This window comes from Canis lupus, chromosome 21, assembly GCF_003254725.2.
Source record: "Canis lupus dingo isolate Sandy chromosome 21, ASM325472v2, whole genome shotgun sequence".
Taxonomy (NCBI): Eukaryota; Metazoa; Chordata; class Mammalia; order Carnivora; family Canidae; genus Canis; species Canis lupus.
The window spans coordinates 23697769-23723369 of NC_064263.1; the positions used below are offsets into that span (position 1 = coordinate 23697769).

Below are 25601 nucleotides of genomic sequence, written 5' to 3' on the forward strand. Positions count from 1 at the left end.
CTTTTATTGAAAAAAATTTTAGAAAATGGCAGTTAATAAAGGGCACAAACAAATCAATGGAGATATACTAGTGGAAAACATACACAATATAAAATTAAAAATGCCACTGGCTTCTTTAATTGGTTAAGAGCACAAAATGTAACAGGCAGAAGGTCTGTTTTAAACAAATTAAAAAGCTGTGTTTTTTTCCAATTCTCCCCAAGTCAGATATATACACACCCACAAAAATGGTGTGTGAAGGAAAGCTGTCATACACAAGAAGTTGTATCCTGAATTAAGGGAAATAGCTGTTGAAATAGGAATTAACACAATAAAGTCAGCAACAGGCTAACTATTTTAAAAACTGAGTCTTCAAATGCTGCATGGCACAAAGTTTTACGATATAAAGTACTGCTAGGTATGAAGGAGGAAGTCTGTATGGCTGCTAGCAAAAATGCTTTTCCAGAAAAGCAAATCAAAACAACGCAATCAGCAGACCAAGGCTAAAGCTAGATATCAGAGCTACAACTTCTCATATCTGAACTAGAAAATCCTATTTATCCAGAATGGACTAAAATTTCAGGACAAAACAGGGACATTTTTAACATATCTTACTTTATCCATTTTAAGTTCTGTTTCCTTCTCTCTCACCCCAAAATTCAGCATGATCCAGCAAAGATGGCTGCTTTTAGAATTGGCTATTTTATTTTTCTTTCTGTGGCAAGGCTGTCATGGAGCCTGGATATTTCAGGCTCGTATGCATCCATGACCAGTGTCCCGCTGTGGTCAAAAAACTTAGCAATGGACTTGGTGAACTCGGCCTCTCGCTGCTGCTTTGTTCTTCCACTGATGAAGGTCAACTTCAGAGTGTATTTGTCATCAAACCTAAGCAAAGATAATAAATCAAAAACTAAACATAGAGATTTGACTAGTAACGAGAGCATCAAGTGATTTTGAAGAACTTACTGGTGATACAGGTAACAAACATATGTATCCTTAAAAAAAAAAAAAAAAAAAATTCCAGGGGTTCCTAATTGCCTTCAAGATACAAGTCCTGATTTATAGGTGTTGCCATGTTGCCTTACTTACTGTGTACCTCCTCTACCTTGTCATAGATTATTAAGTTTTATGGACCACCTCCTCTTACCTCTGTACTTTACACTTGTTAGGCTAGAGGGGTCTTCCTAGTCGATACTTTTCTCCAATCTACCGGATTAGTTCCCACTTGTTAATATTAGGGCATAAACTCTTCTGGGATACCCTTCCCAAATTGAATCAGATTACTCTCGTTTGTCATACACTGCACCATCAATCATCAGCTAATACTGAGCACCTAGCATATGCCAGATCTAATGCTAGGCTCCCGTGCAATCAAATTATCTATTGAAATGATGTTTGCATATCTACATTCTTCACTAAACTCAGAGATTCTTGAGGACAAAAATTCCATATTGTTTTCTATTCTTAGCTTGGCACTTGGTACACAAATTTTCATGAATAAATTAAGAACTTCTGTTTTTACAGATGTTCACCAATTCTAGGTTGCTCAGCCCTTGTCATCAATCTAGTTCCAGGTTCTACCTTTATTTCAGGCCAGAAATATCTTTTATTATGTGAGTTCCAGAGATTCCTTAAGTACGTCTTAAGGTACCTTGAAGGCCTTTGCTATCTCTGCCCATTCAATAAAGTTTATAAAATCAATCTTTAGCAGACTGATATTCCTCCCCCTGACCGTGATGTCTGTTTCTGTCTCCATTTAATTAGGGCATATTCAGTGGATTGTCAAGCTGTTAGTATCTTTATAGGAAGCAACTGCTAGAGCCTTTGTTTCTGCAGAAGAACTATCTGAAAACCTAGTTTTCAGGGTCGCTATCCCAAGTCACAAGGATAAAAGGCACATTTCAGCCATGGGAAATAAGGGGTGTGTGTGTATTGTGTGTGTGGAGTACAAAGAACAGAGGAATATGGACTTAGGAGTTTAGATTTTTCTCAGAGTGACTGGGTTTGGAGCAGAGGATTGAGTTATCTGTCTTCTGTTAAAACAGTGCCTATTATTAACCAGTGCTCAAAAAAATCGTAGCTCAATAAATTATTGTCTAAGAAATAACAAGTGTTGGTAAGGATATGGAAAAAACAACACTCTGAACTGTTGGTGGGAATGTAAATTGGTATAGCCACTGTGGAAAACAGTATGGAAGTTCCTCAAAAAATTAAAAATAGAATTACCATATGATCTAGTAATTCCATTACTGGGTATTTACCCAAAGAAAATGAAAACACTAATTTGAAAAGCTACAGATACCCTATATTTACTGCAGCATTATTTACAATAGCCAAGATATGGAAGCAGCCCAAGTGTCCATCAATAAATGAATAAAGAAGATGTGGTGTGTGTATATATATATATATATATATATATATACACACACACACACACACACACACACCCACAACGAAATATTACACAGTCATAAAAAAGGAAGAGATCTTGTCACTTGTGACAGACAACATGGATGGACCTAGAAGGTATTATGCTAAACTAAAATAAGCCAGAGAAAATAAATATATCATCTCACTTACATGTAGAATCTAAAAAACAAAACAAGGGAATTAACAAACAAACACAAAGCAGAATCAGACCTGTAAATACACAGAACAAACTGATAGTTGCCAGAGGGAGGGATCATTGCCAGTGGCTGGGGGATGGGCAAAATGGGTGAAAGGGAGTGGGAGATACAGGTTTCCAGTTATGGAAATGAGTAAGTCACAGGGATAAAAGGCACAGCATAGGGGGTATAGTCAATGTACTATAACAGCACTGCATGGTGACAAATGGTAGTTATACCTGTGGCGAGCTAACTACAGAGCTAAATCACTATGCTGTACACCTGAAATTAATGTAACATCATGTGTCAACCATACTTAAAAAAAAAAAAAAAACTGTTTTCTAGCCAGTTATTCCCAACCCAGATAGCTATGAGTGAAAATCCTTAAGCTACTTTCAACACCTCAAAATTTTTCTCAAACTCCAGTAAACTGCTGTTAGTTGATTTCACAGTAATCTGGGAACTTTTAGGCCCAGTTCCACTGGCAGTTCCGTGGTTTGGATGGTAGCGCATGATCTGATGAGTTATGATCTGATGCACTTTAGAAATTTCTCATTAATATTTATTTTACATTATGTATTATATAACTTACATATTATATAATTATACAACACATAATTATTTTATATAACATATTTTCAGGAAAAATATTTTTGTATAATAATTATATAATATTTATTCAGTCTCAGCTATACATGTCAGGCACTTTCAGATGCTAAAGATATATAGCAGTGAACATAAGAGACAAAACTCTGCCTTTTGGGATTTTTACGTCAGTGTGTATGAAAGAACCAACATTATGATAAAACATAGGATGTTTTAAATACAGTAGGCAGGAAAGGCTTTATTAATAAGCAGGTATTTGAGCAGAGCCCTAAAGAAGAGAAGAACAAGCTATCTGGAAAAAAAAAAAAAATCCAAGCAGAGTTCACAGCAAATGCAATGGCCCCAGAGCAAGAATACGCCTGGAATATGAATAACAGAATGGTATGAGAGAGGAGGAGAGGCACGGGAGATAAGGGGTGTGTATTATGTGTGTGAAGTACAGAGAACAGAGGAATTAGATTTTTCTCAGAGTAACAGGGTTTGGAGCAGATTGAGTTGATCTGCCTTCTGTTTTAAAAAGATCACTTTGCCTGCTATGCTGAAAATAGACTATGAGCAGAGAGAGCAGCTGTGAAGGTCTATGAGGACATTATTACAGTCACCTAATTGAGAGATGAGGTAGCAGAAGAGATGAGAAATGGTCAGACTGATATATTTAGAAGGCAGAGCTGACAAGATTTGCTGACAGACTATTGGAAGGACTGAGAGAGCAGTCAAAATGATTGAGTTCTGGCCTGAGTAACTAGGATAGAAGTGCCATAACTGAGATAGAGAAAAATGGGGGCGGGGACGGGGGCAGGAATACAGGTTTGGATGAGGCACAGCAGTTAGGTTTTGAAATGCTTATTATGATCTGATGTCAAATAGAAAACTGGAATATATCTGGGAGTTCAGGACAGAGGTCTAGGATGAAAATACTGATTCAGAGATCTTTATCATATAGATGGTATTTGAAGTCGTGAAATTCTAAATTCAAGATTACACCTAGCAATGGAATACAGATAGAGAAGAGGTGCTAGGAACAAGCACCAGTGGCATCTCAAGTTTGTTTGTTTGTTTATTTATTTATTTATTTTAAAGATTTTATTTATTTATTCATGACAGACACAGAGAGAGTGAGAGGCAGAGACACAGGCAGAGGGAGAAGCAGGCTCCATGCAGGGAGCCTGATGCGGGACTCAATCCCAGGACTCCAGGATCGCTCCCTGGGACAAAAGCAGGCGCCAAACTGCTGGGCTACCAGGACTGCCCAGCATTTCAAATTTAGAGCTATTCTTTAAACAATGAGGAATCACAAAGGAGCCTAAAAAAGCAGACATTAATGTAAGAAGAAAATGAGAAGATTACAGTATCCTAGAAACCTAGTTTTAAAAAACCAAGTAAAACAAGGAGTGGTCCACTATCAAATGCTGGTTGAGTAAGATGAGAAGAGAAATAAAGACAAGTAGATCCAAGAGACAGTGAGAGAAGAAAAGGGGAGCAGAAAAATAAGACCATGTGAGGAGAATAAGAGGAACAAAAATTTTAGTTGGGAGAAATGACAGCATGTTTGTATGCCACAAGGAATGATCCAGCAGAGAGGGAAACATTAAGTAAATGAGAAGGGAGAGAATCTAGTAGACAAATAGACAAGAGGCTATAGATAGGAACTCAGGAAGAAACAAGTCTGATGAGCATTGCAAGCAGGCAAATGATAGGAGACTTTCTGACTGCTTCAATCATCTCTGCAACAAAAGAAGCTGAGAGTAAAGATGGGAGAGAAAGGTAGGTTTGAGAATAAAGGAGGAGGTATGAAAGATGCTCTAGGACAGGGAAAGTAACTAGACTATTAAAATGCCACAGAATCTAAGTTGGGTAATGAAGTGAGACAATGTAGGAGAAAAGGGGCAATGAAAACCTGCTCAATGGATCAGAGATGCCTTTGGGGCTGAAGACCACTGGGACAAGAGAACCAAAAAAAGAAGCAATCAATGGTCAGAGAGTGAGATACTCAACTGAAATTATTGAAGGTAATTAGTTACCAGATCAGCAAAGTCTAGAATATGTCCAGGATCTATGTATTGGTAGAAACAAATTTATGGTAGAAAACAAAATGATCAGAGGAGAGGCCAGAGAACTGGAATCCATTATCTATTTGGATAATGAAAGGAGCTATGTTAAAGACAGTGCCAATGAGCCAGGAGCTATCTTCAAGGAAAGAGAAGTGCATCTGTATTTAATGGCAATGAGAAGGAACAGAGATGGCATATTTCTTTGCCACAGGAAACAATAATGTGGCAGCTGGTAAAAAAAAATCAGCGAGAATGAGGAAAAATCAGAACCCTTGTACACTGCTAGTGGGGCTGAAAATGGTGCAGTTGCTTAGGAAAACAGTCTGGCAATTCTTTAAGCAATTAAAGAGTTACCAGTTGGGGGATCCCTGGGTGGCTCAGCGGTTTGGTGCCTGCCTTTGGCCCAGGGAGCGATCCTGGGGTCCTGGGATTGAGTCCCGCATCAGGCTCTTTGAATGGAGCCTGCTTCTCTCTGCCTGTGTCTCTGCCTCTCTCTCTCTCTCTATGTCTATCATGAATAAATAAATAAAATCTTAAAAAAAAAAAAAAGTTACCAATTAAAGAGTTACCATACGGGATGCCTGGGTGGCTCAGTCAGTTAAGCACCTGACTCTTGATTTCAGCTCTGGCCTTTATCTGAGGATTGTGAAATGGAACCCCGAGTCAGGCTCTGCACTCAGTGAAGAGTCTGCTTGAGATTCTTTCTCCCTCTGTCCCTTCCCCGACTTGTGCACTCTCTCTAAATTAAATAAATCTTAAAAAAAAAAAAAAAGTTACCATATAACCCAGCAATTCCTCTCCTAGGTACATTACCTGAGAAATGAAAGCGTATGTCCGCTCAAAAATTTGTGACTGTTTATAGCAACATTATTCACCATAGCCAAAAGGTGGAAATGACTCAAATGTCCATCAATAAATGGACAAACAAAATGTGGTATAGCCATGTAATGGAATATTTGGCATAAAAGAAATGAAATATTGATACATGCCACACCATGGATGAGCCTTGGAAACATTATGCTAAGTGAAGGAAGCCAATCACAAAAGACCATATATTCTATGATTCCATTCACATGAAACATCTAGAACAAAGAAATCTATAGAGATGGAAAGTACATCAGTGGTGACTTAACGCTGAGGGAATGGGGCAGGGAGGGGTGGTGGACAGGGAGAAGACAGCTAAAGGGCACAGGGTTTCTTTTTGAGATGACAAAAATGTTCTAAAGTTGGCTATGGTAATTGTTGCAATATCTGTAAACACACTAGAAACCACTGACCTGTATACTTTAAATGTATGAACTGTATGGTATATGAACTATATCATAATAAAGTTGTTAAAAAGAAATATACTGTGTAGGGGTGTCGAGGTGGTTCAGTCGGTTAAGCATCTGCCTTCAACTTAGACCCCATGGTTGGGCTCCCTGCTCAGCGGGGAGTCTGCTTCTCTTTCTCCCTCAGTTCCTCCTCCTAGCTCATATTCTCTCTCATTCTGCTCTCTCGCAAATAAAATCTTAAAAAAAACACACTGTGTATATGAACGTACGTATGAATGAAATGGAATGTATGAATCAAATGGAATATATGCATGAAAATGATGAAATCAAGATGTTGCTAGGGTCTAGAATTCTGCAATTCTGTTTTAGGGGTTTGCCACAAGGTATAGATTTATGATGGTTGAGGTCAAAAGGTGGCTGGGAGCTCTTCCAGGAGAATGCAGCTGGAACACCAGAATGACATTCTGCTCTTCTTCATAGGCATTACCACAAGTTGGTAATGAGAAGAGGCTGTTTGGCGTTGATGCTGTACTTACCTTCGTATATGTGAATAACTGTACTTGTAATTTAAGAGCCTACTATGTGCTAGGACCTGTCCCATGTGTTTTTAGGATAGTGACTAAGAGCATGAGGTCTGGGCTCAGATATGAACTGGAATACCTACACTTTAGGGTTCTAGGGCCCTGGAAGAATTAATTAAACCTTTTGGGTCTGTGTTCTTATCTATAAAATGGGTTGTTCTAAGGTTTAAATGAGATAATGTACTTTGCACAATACCCAGTATATTGTTATGCTCCACAGACGTTTGATATTTTTATACTTGGTACATATACCAGCTGGCATCTTCCCAACAACCCTGTGAGTCATTTTTAATTCAGTTTTGACTAAAGCTCAAATAGTTTACATGATATACAGAAAAACCATACTGCTAGAAAGCGATGAGCTGGAATTTAAACCTAACTCTGGATACCTAAAAAGACCTCAGGTGTCACCTGCATGAAGTTATACCTACGGCTGGTCAGAACACTGAAATGTGTTTCTCTGAGTTGCCGAGTGCACTGCTGCAAAATTTCCTAATTACAGACTGTAGTCAAGGTCACAGAAAACATAGAAGATTAATGGGGTTCTTCAATCATAACTCACTTTACACCTTTGGCCTTCACAGCTCTGTACTCTAATTGGCTCTATTTATTGGCCACAGGGAAAGATAGGCATTCTTCATCATCCTTCCACCAAAGTTCTTTCTCCCACAGTTTATCCTCAGAACACTTCTATGCTAATACAATCCCAGAAGTACAATGCTAGGAGAAACCTCCTAGACCGTTCATACCCAAACCTCCTAGACCGTTCATACCCCTTACTTCATATTACATGACTGGCACTATGATCTGCATGGAGTAAGCACACCATAAAATAGTCTGTTGCTGAAAATAACTGGACTCCCAGAGAAAATCCAACATCAGGATTTACGGATTTGAGTAGAGTCATACCTTTTGAGACTAGAGGACAGCTGCCAAATATCATCAGGATCCATTCCTGTAGGATCTTTCCTGTGGGCCACAAGAAAGATGCTCTTCTCCTTATATGAGGTATAAATGGTCAGGATCCCCATCATCACAAAATAGGTTCAGATAAAGTTAAGGAGAAAACACATGAAATAACACAAACTGACAAGCAAGGGCTATGAAAACTTTCATAATGATAGTCCTAAAGAAGACAGTTTCATCTTGGTACAAAAAACACTGAATATTTAGCTATTTTATTTTTTATCCTTACATTTATATATACATTTAGTGTCTAGCACAGAGAAGTCATTACCATTATACATAAAATTTCATGATTTTAAATGAAAAAAGCAAGATCATGTTTTGTTTTAAAGCAAAACAAATGGAACAAATGAAATTCCATCATGGTAATTCTCTTGGAAGGCTATATATTTGTAATAATGTTGCCCTCATTGTTTAAACCTGTTTGGAACTCCTTTGGGAACTGCCTCCAGAACCTATGGCATATTCTTTGGAACTGCCTTAATGGTGAAAAAATTCATACTGGGACAATTCATACTGCAAGGAGTCAAGGTGCCAATTCTGGGACTATGATTTGGGATCAATTTGGATAATACCATTTTAAATCAGGGCCTGCTTTATTAAATGACTTGTTAAAAGAAAAATCCCCAAAGCACATCTTTTAGAAATATTTCAGGTAGTGGGTGGCCTGGGTGGCTCAGCGGTCTAGCGCCACCTTCGGCCCAGGGCCTGATCTTGGAGACCTGGGATCGAGTCCCGCGTCGGGCTCCCTCCATGGAGCATGCTTCTCCCTCTGCCTGTGTCTCTGTGCCTCTTTCTCTGTGTCTCTCTCATTAATAAATAAATAGAATCTTAAAAAAAAAAAAAGTTTAAAAGAAATATTTCAGGTAGTGACACCATCGTTAAGAAAAGTAAACTGCCTATCAAAATGATTTGTTTTAAATTAGTACAGTCCTGGCACAGAGCAGACACTCAAAAATACTATGTGGCTATTGAGAATAAGGTATCCTATATATTCCTTCATGAAAAGACATCCAATGTATCTTTTTAAGTTACAAAGAAAAGTGCAGTATGTCCAAACTGACTTAGGGAGGAGGTGGTGAGAACCACAAGAAAACTGTTACTACAAACAGAATTTTTATAATTATAGTAATAGTATAGGATTTCTTTGTATTTAGCGTTTTGAGAAATTAAGCTGGATAGGTAACAAACATGATTCTACCATAGAAGGAGAGGGGAAAGGAAACAATCTGAGAGTAGATTACATAACAAACATAAAATGTCTCACTTAATCTTTTTAATTCTGATTGTGTATTGCCCATATTTGTAACTGAGCAGCATTCAGTTTCCAATAAGTGCTTATTATCACAAGATCACAAAACAGCTTGGTTTCAAATCCAGGTTCTCAAGCTCCAAAATAGGATTTAATTCCATGTTATACAAGCCACATCTCTATCTCATGCTCAGTACCTCCCAATCCAGCCCTTCAGCTTCAAGGAAACCTGAACCTCCAAAATCTGATCCTTCCCCAATATCCTGGAATAAGTATCTTGAAGCAGACCACGTCTAATGGGAATGTGTAGGCTAGAAATAAGAACTGGGTCTCGCAATAAGGTGTGTTTTGCTATTAGGCACTCACACTCAGATTATAATGACCGCTACATTAATAACTAAATAGAATTAAAGATAAAATAAACACATTAAATCTCAAATATCGATGGTAATCATTAATTAAGGTTATAGATGCCCATAGCTCATAATATTAAATTCTAACATTAGCAGGCCTCAGAATCAAAGTTTGTTTTTTGTAGGGAGCAGGGAAGATTATCAGTAGAGATTTTAATAAAGAGTCACTAGAAAACAAACCTGAGCATAAATAAAGGATATGATATGACACACAAAGCCAAAACAGGCTTAGATTCTGGAAAGGGATGCATATAATCCCAAATCAATGCCACTATGGCAAAGAAACAGGAGATGGTACAGATGGTGAGGCGACCGTCAATCAGACCAAAATTCTCCACATACTTGTACTTTTCCAGAAGTACCTAGTAAAAAGAACAGGAATCAAGCTTACAGGATTGCTTCCTTCCTAGTAACTGCTTTTATTCTTAATTTCCATGATAAAAGTTATGTTAAGAATCATATAAATACCAATAGCTCTCTCCAATCAGGAATTTATCAGTCCAAGTAGACTCAAGTTGTTCACAATGGTCCCAGAGAAAAAGTTCATCAATTGCTCATACATTTTTTTAATCCTCAACTTTTTCCCTGGGATGAAGCTAAAAGTCTCCCCCTTTCTGCTTTTAAAGAGGAAAGGGGGAGAGGGGCAGAGAGCAAGAGAGAATCTTAAGCAGACTCCAGGCCCAGTGCAGAGCCCAACATGAGGCTCGATCTCACAACCCTGAGATCATGACCTGAGCCAAAGAAGTCAGACACAACCAAGTGAGCCATCCAGGTGCCCCTCTTCCCTTTTTAAACAGAGATGACCAATCACGAATGATGTCCAATATTCCCTCAACCCTCTTGGCTCTAGGCTAACTAACCTCAAAAACAACAGAATACCAGCTTTCTGGATTAAAAAATTAGAGAATTTGACAGAAGCCTGAGGTAGCTAACATTTTTAATACATGTTCCCCACATTTACTGTATTCCAAACTGTTTTATGGCTCAATTCCTAAAACTAACAACTATGGTCATTCCAAGTTACAGAAGAAAAAGATCCTGCAGATGTGCCGTAAGCTATATATATGCTAACAGACTCCCACCTCAAGAAAATACCTTTTTGGCAGAATCATCCAAAGAATTCTTCACAGCTGATCCATCCCATTTGTCAATTTTTACAGGCTTATCATCAATTTTCCACTGTAAAACAGAACAGTTGTGCATCAAGAAGCATAGCATCTTACAGAAGGTAAAATGAACTACTTCCGTAAGAGTGTTTAAAAAAACCACCACCTACCCCCTCACAGGCCCAAAATGGTGTCACTTAGGTTAAGACCTCGAGTCAGGAAACTAAGATCTAGTACCTAACCTAACTGCAGTTTCAACCCCCACAAAACATATCCTTTAATCAATCAACAGAGGAATATCCTGGTCAGCATTAGGAAATTTACTAATAGGCTCCTTCCAGTCCTCTTAGGGCAACCTTGTCTAAAACAATGGCTTCTCTGCTAATAATTTTTTTTTTTATCTCTACTCCCTCTCTAGCTTTCAAAATCTGTTTCTGTAGCCTTTTGGAACCTCCTTCTACTTGCTAGATGGGATGCTGCCCAATTCATGAATCTCTTATTAAAGCCAATTCAATCTTTAAAGGTTACCTGGTTGAATTTTTACTTAACAAGAGCATCTTCAAGTATATGTACATTTACTCTTTGTCCTCTGATGTTGGACAGCTAAAAGACAAATACTTAAAAAAATGAAGATGAAGGAGACTAGGTCTCTAGAGTCAGGTGGTACTCATTTGATGTCGCCAGTCTCCATGCTGGAAAGCTTTATCTACCAGACCCAAACCAGAACACTTACCTGGGCTACAGAGACTACAGTGTGAACTCACATACCCCATCCTCATTTTACCCAAATGTGGGAACAAGGAAGAACTCCATTTGTTCATCCTTGCATTCTATGACCACAAAATTTAGACAATTTACATCTATGAACCTGCAGACACTAACAAAATGAGAAAAGTCTCTTTTAATATATCTTTGTCAGCTAACAATGTTTATATATTACCAGCATGTCTTAACTGCAGGAAAACAGCAAATCTAGTGTAGTCTGTTGGAAACAACATTTTGAATTAAAAATCAAGTCCCATTATCAGGTAGTTATATGACTTTGGACAAACTCCACTTCAATTTCTCTCATCTACAGAGGTTTAGAAAGGTTCCCCAATACCGTACTAGTTAGAATCAAATGATTGTATCACACACTGTTGGTAATAATTCAAAATGGTACAACACATACTAAGACAATTTAGCACCTTGGATTCCACTTTTGGGAATTTTTCTGTATCTTCATACACATGAAATAATATTCAAAGTTCCTCACTACAGCAGTTTTTTTTTTTTTTTTTTAAAGATTTTATTGTCAGAGAGAGAGCATGTGCGCACAAGCAGGGGGAGTGGCAGGCAGAGGGAGAAGCAGGCTCCCCACAGAGGAAGGAGCCCAATATGGGGCTGGATCCCAGGACGCTGGAATCATGACCTAAGCCGAAGGTAGACACTTAACTGACTGAGCCACCCAGGCATCCCACAGCAGTGTTTTTAATAGGAAAAGTAAGTCAAGTACTCAACTATAGGGGACTGGTTAAACAAACTGGTGCACCGAGATATCTTGAGAAGGTCAAGGGACTTGGATGGGACTGACTTCTCAATGTATGCCTTTTAAAATATTTTTTTCAAAGCACTTCAAATTTTGATTAAAAAGAATGCCTTTAAACTTTGTAAACATATGAGCATTTTATATAGTAAAAAATGTTTTCAAATGCAAATGATTATATGAACATAGCTTAAGTGGAATAGGGTGTTAACAAATAATTTGATAAACCTGTCTTTTATAGACCATAAGGCTCAATTCTTAATTTTTTTGTTCACTTAATAGTGAACAAATACCATATTTCATAAAAATTACAAACCAGCAGGCAATCCAAAATCTGCTTGGCTTTAGAACAGATTTTACTGAAAGAGAAAAGAACTTCATATTTATCTTTCTGATTGAGCACAATATGAGAAATACTGCATACAAGAAATAAGGAGACAGAATAAATATCTAAAAAGTAATTGAAAAGATATTAAAGAAATATAGAAATAGAATTCATCAAACTTGCTTTTTAAAAATTGTGATACTATATACTATTATGCAAAAAAGAAAAACTGTTCTGTGAAGTTTGTTGAGTGAAAAAAAAAAGAACTACAACAGTCATACTTCAAGTGATTAAAAAGTCATAGTTTTTTCCCTTTTGTGTCTCATAAAAACAAGAATTTTCTTGGAGAAAATTACTCATGGCAGCTATAATAAGAAAATCGTGCTATAATATTGATTCTCACAGCCTGCCAGTCTACAAATCAAACTTGGCACCTATTTTTAAAAACATAGATGAACCAAGAAGAAATTAATAGGTTTTATAGCTAAATAGCTCACTTACACTTAGTTAAGTAAATTCCATTTTGATAACAGCAAGCAAAAGAAACTTGTACAACCAGAATTCACAATTCAAATTATTTGTGAAACGAAGTCATTAAAAAATTTTGGAGTCATTCCAAAAAAGAAAAATCATATTCTCATAGACACTCAGCTTCACATTATTACCTGCTGGGCATCGCAGAAAAGAAACTTGCCGTTACAGTTCAGAGGGTAATTCCTCGGCAATTTCAGGGGATAAAACATAGAAGCAATGATTACAGCACGTGCTGAAATGGCCCTAGCTCCACCTCCTCAGCCTGGTACCTACAAGTAATATTCAGTAAGTGGCACAGGAACGTTTCTACTGAATCACAAAGAAAGTTTATAATATGATTTTTTTTAAAAAAGATTTTATTTATTCATGAGAGACACAGAGAGGCAGAGATAGGCAGAAGGAGAAGCAGGCTTCCTGCAGTGATCCCGATGTGGAACTCAATCCCAGGACCCTGGGATTACGCCCTGAGCCAAAGGCAGACGCTCAACAACTGAGCCACCCAGGTGTCCCTATAATATGATTTCTGAAGAGATGGGAGTATAATCTATTTTGGGTGCATGAAAAAACCTTTATTTCAGAGAAGACAGTATCTCTGTTGTAGTACAGAGACATCTAAAAAAGGGAAGGAGGGTAGCCATTAGGTACTTATTTTTCTGATTTATTTTGTCATTCCCAAAACTGCTCATCAACTAAAATGTATGCTACTCATTCATTTTCTCTCTAATGCTACTCAGGGCATTTTAGAAACTTTTCTCTCACTCTTACCTTCCTCAACTATAAATGCAAATTGCTTTCCTTTTGTAATAAAAAGGCAAAGCAAAGTTGGTTTCTTTTATGTGGGACCTCACAGGATAAATTATGAAAAAAGGCTCAGTGCAGAAAAGAGGTAATATAGGCCTGAGACTGATATCCTTAGAAAGGCCTGCTAGAAAGGCTGGTATTGGAAAGTTGTCTGGTAAACAGTCGCTTACACTGATCTAAAACTTTCCCTAAGTGATGAGTGGCTCGCTGTGCTTAAACTGTTTGTGTAAATAATATAGTTTATGATAAACATCAGTTTCCTTTCTAGGAGTCTGGAATTTTGGCACAGGCTAGACAGAGGCCGCATACTTAATCGACCCCCAGTAAAAAAAAACAAAAACCTGGGCATTGGGTTTCTAATGAGCTTCCTCGGCAGACAACACTCCACAGGTACTGTCACTGCCAGATCACTGTTGCCAGAGTTGAATTAAGCACAGCTTCTGGACTCTACTGGGAGAAGACTCTTGGAATCTTGCACTTGGTTTCCTCCAGACTTCCATTCTATACACCTTTTCCCTTTGCTGAAGTAAAGTACAACTACACACTGAGTCGAATATAACTATGTACCGAATCCTGTGATTCCTTCTAATAAATCACTGAAAAAGGAGTCTCGGGATCGCTGATACCAGCAATACTGCCAATTAAGATCTAGCAGATGGGGTAACTTCTGCTAGAAGTTCCTAGCAGAACTTCCTCAGTTCCTCGCAGAACTTCCTCAGTTCCTCTTTCCCACATTCCCTCCTGCATATCATAGATACATACATACTGGGCCCAAGCAACAATCACTGGTACTGACTTTAAGACCATTGCTACTGTCAATATCATTCTGCAGAGACACTCCTTTTGATTTTTAAAATATATTCATCTCTATAAAACATGTTTATATTATTTTAAAATTTTTCAGTTTGTGGCATTAAATCTATTGACTTTTCACCATGAAAGAGGAAATTGAGCCATTTCATCCCTTGCAACACAAATATCAATTTTTCCAGCTTTTCCACCACCATCTTTTTAATACAGTCATAGCAGAGTACTAGTGATTTGGTCTTATATAAGAGCTTAACTTTTGGCTAGATCATTATTTGAACTGTATATTATGACTATAAATGCTATTCACAGATGAGTTATATAGTACACCAGGATTACTTTTTCTTTCCTGATAGCTTTTTGTTTTCCTTGGAGCTACTGTCATTTTGGTTATTGTTTTAAATCAATTATTTATCACCAATGTAGTTTCGAATTCTCTCAATTGTTTAAGTCTCTTCTCAATATGTGCAAAAGTATTCCGCATTCTGTGAATTTCATCTTTTTAGAGAAGTTGGGTCTTGGAGCCTCCTGACCTGCTTTGATCTGGGTGGACTGCTTTCCAGGGCTGCTGTATAGCTATCACTTTAGAATCTCCTTTTACCATTTACTATTTCCCTTAACCTCCTCGTGGGCTGGACTTCCTTTTCTTAGATAAACATGTTTCTCCTTTCGATAACCATGTTTCTCCTTTCGTGGTTTACTATTCCCTTGATCTGGTGAACATATCCTCCAGTGGCTTCCTTGAAGAATGCACATGGGAAATAAATTTTGAGACTACACATCTGAAAATGTCTTTTTATTCTACCTTCACACTTAAGAGAAACAAGTTCTCTTCAAAAATTTTAAAGTTTATTCCATTGTCTCAATGGTTTATGGGATTCCTAAAGCCATTCTGATTCCTGATCCTTCATACAATGCTTTTTCCCTTCTAGACAAAGTTACACAAAGTTCTTTATGTTGTGTATCTAAAATTTCAAGATGATGTCCCTTACACAGGTCAATTCTCATCCACTGTTAAACTGCTAGTACCACTGCTAGACTCTAAGCAGATCCTCTGTCTTGAAACCAATGCCCTCCAGATTAAAAAACTAGCGTTCAGGGATATTAAGTGTCACACAGCCAGTGTGTGACAGGCAACAAAATTACTTAGGGCTAACTTACAAAATACATGGTTCACCATAAAATTGTCCCTTCTTCAGTGATAGAAACTTATTTTTAACTTGCCTTATTAATCTCTGAACTCAACCCCAAGGCAGATTTTGTTTGTGGCCCTTATGCAAAGTAGCACAATTATAGTGGTTAAAAGCTACAGCTTTGGAGTCAGACTACTGTTTTAATTCTCACTTTTCCATTTTATGTATGATTTTGGGCAAATAATTTAATCTTACTACAGTCTTTGCTCAATTGTAAAATGAAGATGATAAAAATATCTATTTCACACGTTAGTATGAGGCTTAATTACCGTAATTATAAAACACAGCAAAATGCCTGGTATACAAGTACTTATTAAAAATTACCTACCATTGTTGCTATTAATTATGTAAAACTAATATACTGTATCATGGTTAGCTGGATTTATATAACATCTCCCTCAGTAACAGGAACTACATATATTTTTATGTTCCTCAGATCAGGGAATAACATAGTGTCAACAGCTACTTACTGAAAAGATGTATAAACTCTTATAAAGAAAAAAAGAGAAGGAAAAGATTTCTAAAATGTCAACTTTCAGTTTAAACTTAACAGATGCATATAAGGCAAAATAATCTCACTTAGTTCTTATCCACAGAATTTAAGGGAGGTATAACCATAGGTATACTTACTGAGTACATAATGTGTCCTATGTATTGAACTAAATATTTTATATACATCATCTCTTTTAATTCTTATGATAACCCCATTAAGAAAAATTACCACCTGTTATGGACAAATATTTACATTTACCCTAAAGTTCAGATGTTGAAATTCTAATTTCAATGTGATAATATTAAGAGGTTGGCCTTTGGGAAGAAATTAGGTCATGAGGGTAGAGCCTGCATGAGATAGAATAGTGCCCTTAAAAAAAAACAAGAGAGCTTGCTTCCACTCTTTCTGCTTCCTACCATGTGAGTAAAGAAGACTGTCCACAAGCAGTAGAAAGGCCATTACCAGAACCCAGCCTTGCTGGCACCCTGATCTTGGACTTCCCAGCCTCCAGAACCATGAGAAATAAATTTCAGTTGTTTAAGCTACCCAACCTAGGGTATTTTTGATAAAGCAGCTCAAACTGACTAATATCTTCCTTTTACAGATAACGCTTAGGGTTTAAGAAATTTGCATAAGGTGACAGCCAGGAAGCGGTAAAGCCAGGACTCAACTGAGTTTTCATGATTTCAAAACCCATTCTCTTTCTCACTATTCCACATCACTTTCCAAAAGCATAAGGAAAGGAGTTATTGGTTACCCCCAAAAACAAAAGAAAAAGACACAAATCCCTGAAGTGACAGCTACATGAAGTATCCTGATTCTTATCTAATAAGTTATAGTTACATAACATAAAGAAATCTTAAAAAGATTTAATCTTGAATATGCCAACGAAACCCACAGAATATATCTGAATTTTCCATTTCCCTCCCTTTAAAACCAACTGCAATTTAACTGAAAATACAGCTGAGTAAGTCCTAGTTTAAGGAGATCACTTCTCCGTCAGTACCAACTTAAAGAGATAAAACTCTATTGGACCACCATATACCTGTTGCCAGATCTAGATGGCTAACCAGTTCATAGAAAATAAGCATTAGATGGCTTTGACAGAACATTACAAAGGCTCATTCTGCTGCAAATTTGAATAATAAAAGGTTCTACAAAGACATTTCACTGCAGATATGGCATTAAGAACACTACCTCCTAAGGACTTCAGAAGGGTATCAAACACGATCCAGGTCTTGAGCATATATATATATATAGTGCAGGAAGGCATTTTCTGACTTGATTGAGGGTTTACAGGCTTTTCCTGTTCCCCATGCATCTTCTGGCCTTAAAGGCAAAAAAAAAAAGGACAAAATCCTTGGTCATTAAGGACATGTCCAAAACACAAAATTGTCTTGAGTATGGAATAACAGCATGAACACTTCTACTTTTATTTTAATAAAAGCGAAAATAGAAGTTATGCGGTGATAAAGACCTCAATGAATTGCTTCATAAAGTTCCTTCGCTTAATAAAGGGCAGTAAGACTCAAAAGATTCAATTTGCACTAGAGAGATGAAGGCTATCAGAGGTGAGCAGTGCCAATAGGATCCTGCTCTCATTTAGGAAGAGCTAAGTATGGCTCTAAGAAAAACTAATACACTTTCTGGTGTATTAGGTCTCTTTGAAAGGTCTCTCCCAATTTAGAAAAAGGATACAGGCTGCAAAGAAGGAAAAGCAGTAGTAGATGAGACACCTGACAGAGAAATTACCATGTGTTAATTATGAGCATGAAAATTAGTGGCAACACCAGAGAAACAAGGTAAGTAGACTGGTCCTGGCTACTTAAGTCTAGTATACCTATTAGATATTCATGTGGACATGGCAAGTAGGCAACAGGGACATAAAAGTCTGGGGCTCAAAGGACAGGTCCAGTTTGAAAATTCAAATATGGAAGTCATCAATTCACAGATGGTATTTAAGCCATGACACTGGTATCTCCTTGGAATGAATGTATATAGAGGAGAGGGGCTTGCCAATATTTACAGGTCAGGAAGAAGACAAAACAGTGCAAAAGACAGAAGCTAATGAAGGAGGAAAACTAGGAACAACTGATCTTCTAGAAGCCACATTTAGGGGATCCCTTGGTGGCTTGGCGGTTTAGTGCCTGCCTTTGGCCCACGGCGTGTTCCTGGGATCGAGTCCCACACCGAGCTCCCTGCGTGGAGCCTGCTTTTCCCTCTGCCTATGTCTCTGCCTCTTCTCCGTGTCTCTCATGAAAAAATATAATCTTAAAAAAAAAAAACACACATTTAAGAAAGAAGTTATCAGTGAGTCAACTACTATTCAAAGTTCAAATAATACAAAAAACTATTACTGAAATTTGACAAAACAGAGATCAGAGCAGAGAAATGGTGCAACAGCTAAAAAAAAAAAGGGACCTGGGCAGATGGAGATTGTTAACATCTGTGATAGGACTGTGTTACGTAATTGTGAATGACTGGTTAAAAAAATAATAACTTGGAACTTTAGAAGTTACTCCATAAACATTGTAAAGACAAAAAGAATTCAGTTTTTAAAACCGAGATATAATTCACATACCATAAAACTTACTGTTTAAAAATGGACAATGCAATGGTTTTTACTATACTTCTGTTGTATAACTATCACCATTAATTCTAGAATATTTTCATTACTCTAAAAACAAACCCCATAACCATAAGTAGTCATTCCCTATCCCCTGCTTCCAGTAACCACTAATCTACTTTCTGGGCACTTGTTGCTTCTACCTTTTGGTTACCGTGAATAATGCTGCTATGATCGTTTGTGTACAAATTTTTATGTATAGACATACATTTTCAATTCTCTTGTGTGTATACCAAGGAGTGAAATATGCTAAGTCATATGGTAATTCTATATTTAACTTTCTGAGGAACTGATACAATGTTTTTCAAGGTGGCTGCATTCATTTTACATTATGGTACAGAAACATAGGTGAGTTCCAATTTCTCCACATCCTCATCAACAATGGTTATTTTTTTCTTTTCTTTTAAAAATTATTATTATAGGCATCTCAGTAGTATCTCACTGTGGTTTTGATTTGCATTTTTCTTTTTCTTTTTTTTTTTTTTTTTTTAATTTTTATTTATTTGTGATAGTCACAGAGAGACAGAGAGAGAGAGGCAGAGACACAGGCAGAGGGAGAAGCAGGCTCCATGCACCGGGAGCCTGATGTGGGATTCGATCCCGGGTCTCCAGGATCGCGCCCTGGGCCAAAGGCAGGCGCCAAACCGCTGCGCCACCCAGGGATCCCTGATTTGCATTTTTCTAATGACAAATGATGCTGAGCATCTTTTCATGTGTTTATTGGTCATCTGTATATCTTCATATGGAAAAATATCATTCAAATCCTTTACTTTTTTAAAAATTAGTTTGTGGACAGCCTGGGTGGCTCAGTGGTTTAGCACTGCCATCAGCCCAGGGCGTGATCCTGGAGACCTGGGATCGAGTTCCACGTTAGGCTCCCTGCATGGAGCCTGCTTCTCCCTCTGCCTGTGTCTGTGCCTCTCTCTCTCTCTCTCTCTCTCTCATGTATAAATAAATACAATCTTAAAAAAAAAAAAAAATTAGTTTGTCTTGGGGAACCGGGGTGGCTCAGTTGGTTAAGCGTCCAACTCTTGATCTCAGCTTAAGTCTTAATCTCAGGGTCATGAGTTCAAGTTCCACATTGGGCTCCACACTGGGTATAGACTCTACTTTAAAAAAATTTTTTTTAAGTTAGTCTCTTTATTATTGGGTTAAAATTATATAGTCTAGATACTAGACACTTATCAGAAATATGATTTGCAAATATTTTCTCTCATTCTATGGACTATCTTTTCACTTTCTTAATAGTGTCCTTTGACACAAGATTTTTAAATTTTGAAGTAAAAAATAATGAGTTTTGAGATGTCATTAAAGTTTAGTTTGCAAAACAATGTTAAAAAGCCAGTATCTTGTTTCCTTAAACACACACACATACACACCAACTACAGCAATGCTATAAAACCGTTCATCGTCTTTGTCAGAGGTGGGTTAGGGTTTAGGCATACAATATCTTACGCAAGCTACCACTGAAGAGACCAAAGGAGATTCATAGCCAAAACAATTTTTAATACCTAAGGACACACGGTTGATGGGGGACAAAGACAAGGCTTGAACCTAGGTCTTCCAACCTCAAAACAAATGCTTTTTCCACTACTGCAGTAGCCAGCACAAGGCCTGCTCCAGTATGAGAGTCAATGTACTAAGTACAATAAAAGCACTGGATTAAGAACTGGGAAGTGCCAGGTTCTGGAAGTGTAACTAACTCAATGTCTCATCTTGGGCAAGTTGCTTCATCTCCCCCTCTTCAACTCTGTCCATGTCTATACAATGAGGATGCTGGAACAGACAAATTTCAAAATCTCTTCATTAGATTTTAGAGAAACCACTATTGATTAAACAGAACGGTTACAAACCAACAAAAACAAACTAAAAAACCTTTAATATGTCAGAACCAGAAGGGATTTAAAAAGTAATCTAAGATAGTTCTCAACCTGGAAGTAACTGTTAAAATGTAGAGGAAGAAATAAATAGCTATGTGTAAAAACATGAAGCTGTCCAGGTCCCACCTCGAGAATCTGATTCAGGTCTGGGATGAGGTCCAGTAATTTGTATTTTTAACTAAAGCCCCAATGGAGTCTGGTATCTTTATACGATGTTAGGAAAAAAATATGTATCTGAGGAAGCTGAAGTCCACAATAACTAGCTAGTTCGTAGTAGCTATATATATTTTATTAAGTACTATGTGTTAGACATAGTGCCACACACCTTTTAAGGTAAATATTATTATTCCCACTCTACAGATGAGGAAATCAAGATACAAAGAAATTTATTAACTTGCCTAAGAATACGTATCTGCTAAATGGGAGAGCCAGGATTCAAAGCCAGACAGGCTAGCTCCAGAGCCTGTGTTCTCAACTACTAAGATACAAAAGCTCTGCTTTACAATCATGAACTAGGAGACAGAAATGAAGTTAAACAGGTATGAAGTTAAAAGGGTCTGAATAGAGCTTTTAAAAAACAGTTTAATACCACATTTTCATAGCCAAAACAATTTTAATAGCCTAAACAAATCCAGCCAGGAGACAGAAATCCATGTACAAGGTTAAAAGGACCTGGATATAGTTCTGGAAAGCATGGTTTAATACCACATGTCAATTTAATCGCTAAAACAATTAAGCAGGGCAGCCCCTGTGGCTCAGCGGCGGTTTAGTGCCGCCTTCAGCCCAGGGCATGATCCTGGAGACCCAGGATCGAGTCCCACGTCATGCTCCCTGCATGGAGCCTGCTTCTCCCTCTGCCTGTGTCTCTGCCTCTCTCTGTCTCTGTGTGCCTCTCATGAATGAATGAATGAATGAATGAATGAATGAATGAATAAATAGATATCTTAAAAAAATAAAAATAAAACAATTAAGCAAGTAATTTTTCTTTATAGCCTGCTATGCAGAACAAAATACTTTGATGTATTTTGGGCAAAATAACTTACTGCAATGATCTAAGTTATTCTGTGATGGAGGCTGGAAGATTACATTTGCATACCTATTTTTAAGATCAGGAAACTAGAATTGCTTTGTTCCCCAAGTCAGTTTCACAGGAGCAGACATTCACATCTGCTTAGGGAAAGCTAGAAGCACGTTGAAGCACACTTATATCTCTCTTTATTATATTTCTTCATGGCAAGTGAAACTACTGGTGCAGGAAATAAAAACCCTCCAAAAAAAAAAAAAATCAAGACAAATAAAATTTAAGAAATTTAAAGGTAACAGCCTCTCACTCCCACAGAGCAAAAGCTGCTCTATTCATTCAGATCCTACTCCACTGAGAATAACATTTTCCCCATCTTCTCTTCCACAGTACCTTCAGTTTTCAGACAATTAGAGGCACCATTCTCTAAGGCAATTTCTGAAGACTGACAGGGCAGATCTGAGAGTTTTTTCTCTGCTAAATTTAATGCTGCAAGTACTTATTCTGTGTTGTTTTCCTCAGAGAACTATAAGGATCTTTCATGGGAAACTGGACAAATACAAACTGGTAGAAAAAAATAAGATAGTATGTCATATTAAGTGACAGTTTAATTCCCATGTGCAATAAATGCTAGAGAATTCAGAGGAGGATAACTCGATGTAAAGCTGAAATGAAGTTTTCCGAGAAAAAGCAGCTAAGCAGATCATATTTTCTATCCTCTATGGCCCTCACTGCTTGGTTAATTCTGTCAAATGCTCCTTTGTGAAGCCTTTATCTATTGCTGATACTCAAATTGGGGTTCTCATCATCTGGTCATTTTTTTTTATAGCTGTTCACAAAGAACACTTAACCAATACTGTACAATTTAATATTTACAAGCCCATAATACATTATGGGAATCCACATTATTTATATAAGTAAATTTAAGTTCAGTAATACAATGTAACCTATCCAAGGCCATGTGGCTTTTAACAAGCTATACTAGAATTCAAACGTTTTTCTTTTTATAATAAGCCCTATACACTTGTATGGTATAAGGCCTTGTTAGAAAGCTTTTAATTTCTAAATCTAATTTTCTGAAAACCACTTTACATAGTCTCAAAATTTTTCAACAGCTTGGATTACTCCAAGCAATCCATGCTCTCTTCAATCCGATTCTATCTTCATGTCACTACAAGTCTCTTAGAGAACAGTCCAGTCAACTCACTACCTGAAATATCAGGCACGATCTGCTCAAGGACATTCTTACCTAGTATGCTGCCCTTCTCTCCCAAAACAAGGTCCCAGCTCCATCCTCAGACATGAGGTCTTCCCATGGGGCACTCACTCCCTTATCAGTTAGAGCTCAGTGATCACTCTCTCTCTCATTTCAATTTCTGTAAAAAGCACACATCTGAATACACCAAATACTTTTACTATTGTCCTATAATCAGCTAAACTGAGTACTTTCTCACAGTTGGGATTCTTGGTTTTCTTCCTCTGCCACTACATACGTATATTAGACACTATAGGTTACAGCGATCATTCATGTATATCATTTAATTCTCCCCAAAAACGATGCTCTTTCAGATGAAGAATGTAAGCTTAGTATGGTTAACTGACCTGCCACTCTTCACAGAGTTTGAAAATAGCAAAGCCTAAATCTTATGGTCCTCAAATCCAGGTTCTTTCAGTAACACAATGATGCCATATACTCTTTAGGATAGAATGCCCATGCTTGGGCAGCCAGGGTGGCTCAAGCGGTTTAGCACAGCCTTCAGCCCAGGGCCTGATCCTGGAGATCAGGGATCGAGTCCCATGTCAGGCTCCCTGCATGGAGCCTGCTTCTCCCTCTGCCTCTCTCTCTCTCTCTCTCTGTGTGTGTGTGTGTGTGTGTCTCTCATGAATAAATAAAATATTTTTTAAAAAAATGTCCATACTTAATGTTTGCTGGTGACGATCCAAACTGAGGGAACAGCAAGAACAGTGAATGGAACAGGATGAGCACAGGCTGTGAGATGCTCATCAGCAGAAAGGCAGGATTTGTGTATGAAAATGAACATCAATTCCCAATACTCTCATGTGTCTTGGAGCAATTTACCATTCCAATCCTCAGAACGTGTTATGTTCCCTCTCTTTAAGATAGTTAAAGAGTGTGAACCATGCCATTCAAAACCAATGACACCCAAAAATAGAGGCAAAAAGACCTGGATCTGAACCCCTCTATATGTTCACCTATTTCTTTCTTAGGCATCTACCATGTGTTAGGCACAAGGATGTCTGAAAGCTGCTTTCCATTACAGCAAAAAAAAATCCTATTTACTATATTAAAGGCCCCATGCAACGTTTCTCCTCAAACTCCTACAATGAGAGAACTGGAAGGGACTAAGGGAACTTTAAGCTAAGTCCCTCATTTTACAAATGAGGCAACAAAGGGAGAACAAGTGTATTTCAAGGTCACACAGCTAAATCAGAGGCAAAACCAGTACTAGGACCTACATCTCCATGCAACTGTTTCTTCCAGGATGCTCCGCAAAGGGCAAGATGGGCCAACCGAGGAGCACACTTTTCTGTTTTTTCTTTTCCTTTAAGCCCTATTGATAGCACCTCAGTTTAAAAAAAAAAAGAACGGATGGTGGAGAGGCAAAGAGCCAACCCAGAGAAGGCAACAAGCTCATGAATTCGTGTCACTTACTGCCCTCGGTAGCAGGCAGAGGGGTAAAAGGGGGGGGGGGGGCGAAGACGACGAGGGAAAAAAAATCTTAGAGGCTTCCAGTCAGCCCAATAAGGTAAGTAAATACTCAAGTAAATTCAGTATTTTGAGTATCGCAATAAAACGCCTACAAACTTCAGTAAGCAAAAGGCCAGTGAGCACTTGAAATCTGTAGCAGCGCCCAAGTGTGGTGGTCGTAGAGGAGAGTTTGGGGACTACTGACTTCGAATAGCTGCGTTCATTCCTTCAGGCTTCAGTTTTCCCCGTCAGTGAAATGGGCACATCAACTGTGGTCCCACAGCACCTCCGAAGAAAAGTGTCGGCTGCATTGAAACGTAGGAATAATCAAATCAACCTAAGAAGCTGTGGTGGCTAGCGTTAAGGACCAGGCACACTTCCAAGAAGGAAAGAAGGCCTGATGAAGAGAGGGCTGGAGTTGGAGGTGTGGAGACATCGGGCTACAAGCGCCGGTAGGGTTCTGAAGGTGGGCCAGACGAGGACTACCCGCCGAGAAGCCACGGAAGAAAAGGGGGGCGGGGATGGGAAGGTGGGCTCGCCGCCTCCCGGGCCTCCCCAGGTTTCGGCTGTCCCCAAGAACAGGCTCCTCACCTTGTCCAACAAGCCGCTGCGGCCACTGCCGGACCCGCAGGTAGGACCACCGCCGGGCCCACTACTGCCTCCGCCACCACCAGTTCTCCCGCCCTGTGCAGACGCCGCCGCCATCTTGTCTGTCTCTGCGTCTCCCTCCCCTCCTACTTGTCCGAAGCCGATTGGCTGAGGCCGACGGCGTGACGCTCCGCCCGGAGTCCGTCGGGATCCGTAGTCCAGGCCGGATGACGCGAGGCGGCCAGCGGAAGTGGCCGCGGGGCT

At 38.4% G+C, this 25601-nt stretch overlaps 1 protein-coding gene across 1 annotated transcript; it reads right to left on the reverse strand.

Moving 5' to 3' along the window:
* Window positions 1-89: 89 nt before the first annotated feature.
* SPCS2 (signal peptidase complex subunit 2) lies at window positions 90-25499 on the reverse strand. Its single transcript, XM_025459005.3, has 5 exons — window positions 25341-25499; window positions 10824-10907; window positions 9930-10090; window positions 8007-8141; window positions 90-864 (listed from the first exon to the last, which is right to left on the reverse strand). Exons 1-5 carry the CDS (start codon window positions 25452-25454, stop codon window positions 678-680), a joined length of 681 nt encoding a protein of 226 aa, XP_025314790.1. The 5' UTR covers window positions 25455-25499; the 3' UTR covers window positions 90-677.
* Between the last annotated feature and the right edge of the window lie 102 nt (window positions 25500-25601).

What these genes read in the sequence shown, in the direction of transcription:
- SPCS2 (XM_025459005.3), bottom strand. Translation starts at nt 25,454, where the DNA reads ATGGCGGCGGCGTCTGCACAGGGCGGGAGAACTGGTGGTGGCGGAGGC. An exon ending in TGGATGATTCTGCCAAAAAG is followed by an intron (nt 10,091 to 10,823) that starts GTATTTTCTTGA and finishes TCTTTTTACTAG; the next exon opens with GTACTTCTGGAAAAGTACAA. An exon ending in CTGTCCTCTAGTCTCAAAAG is followed by an intron (nt 865 to 8,006) that starts GTATGACTCTAC and finishes ATCTTTGCTTAG; the next exon opens with GTTTGATGACAAATACACTC.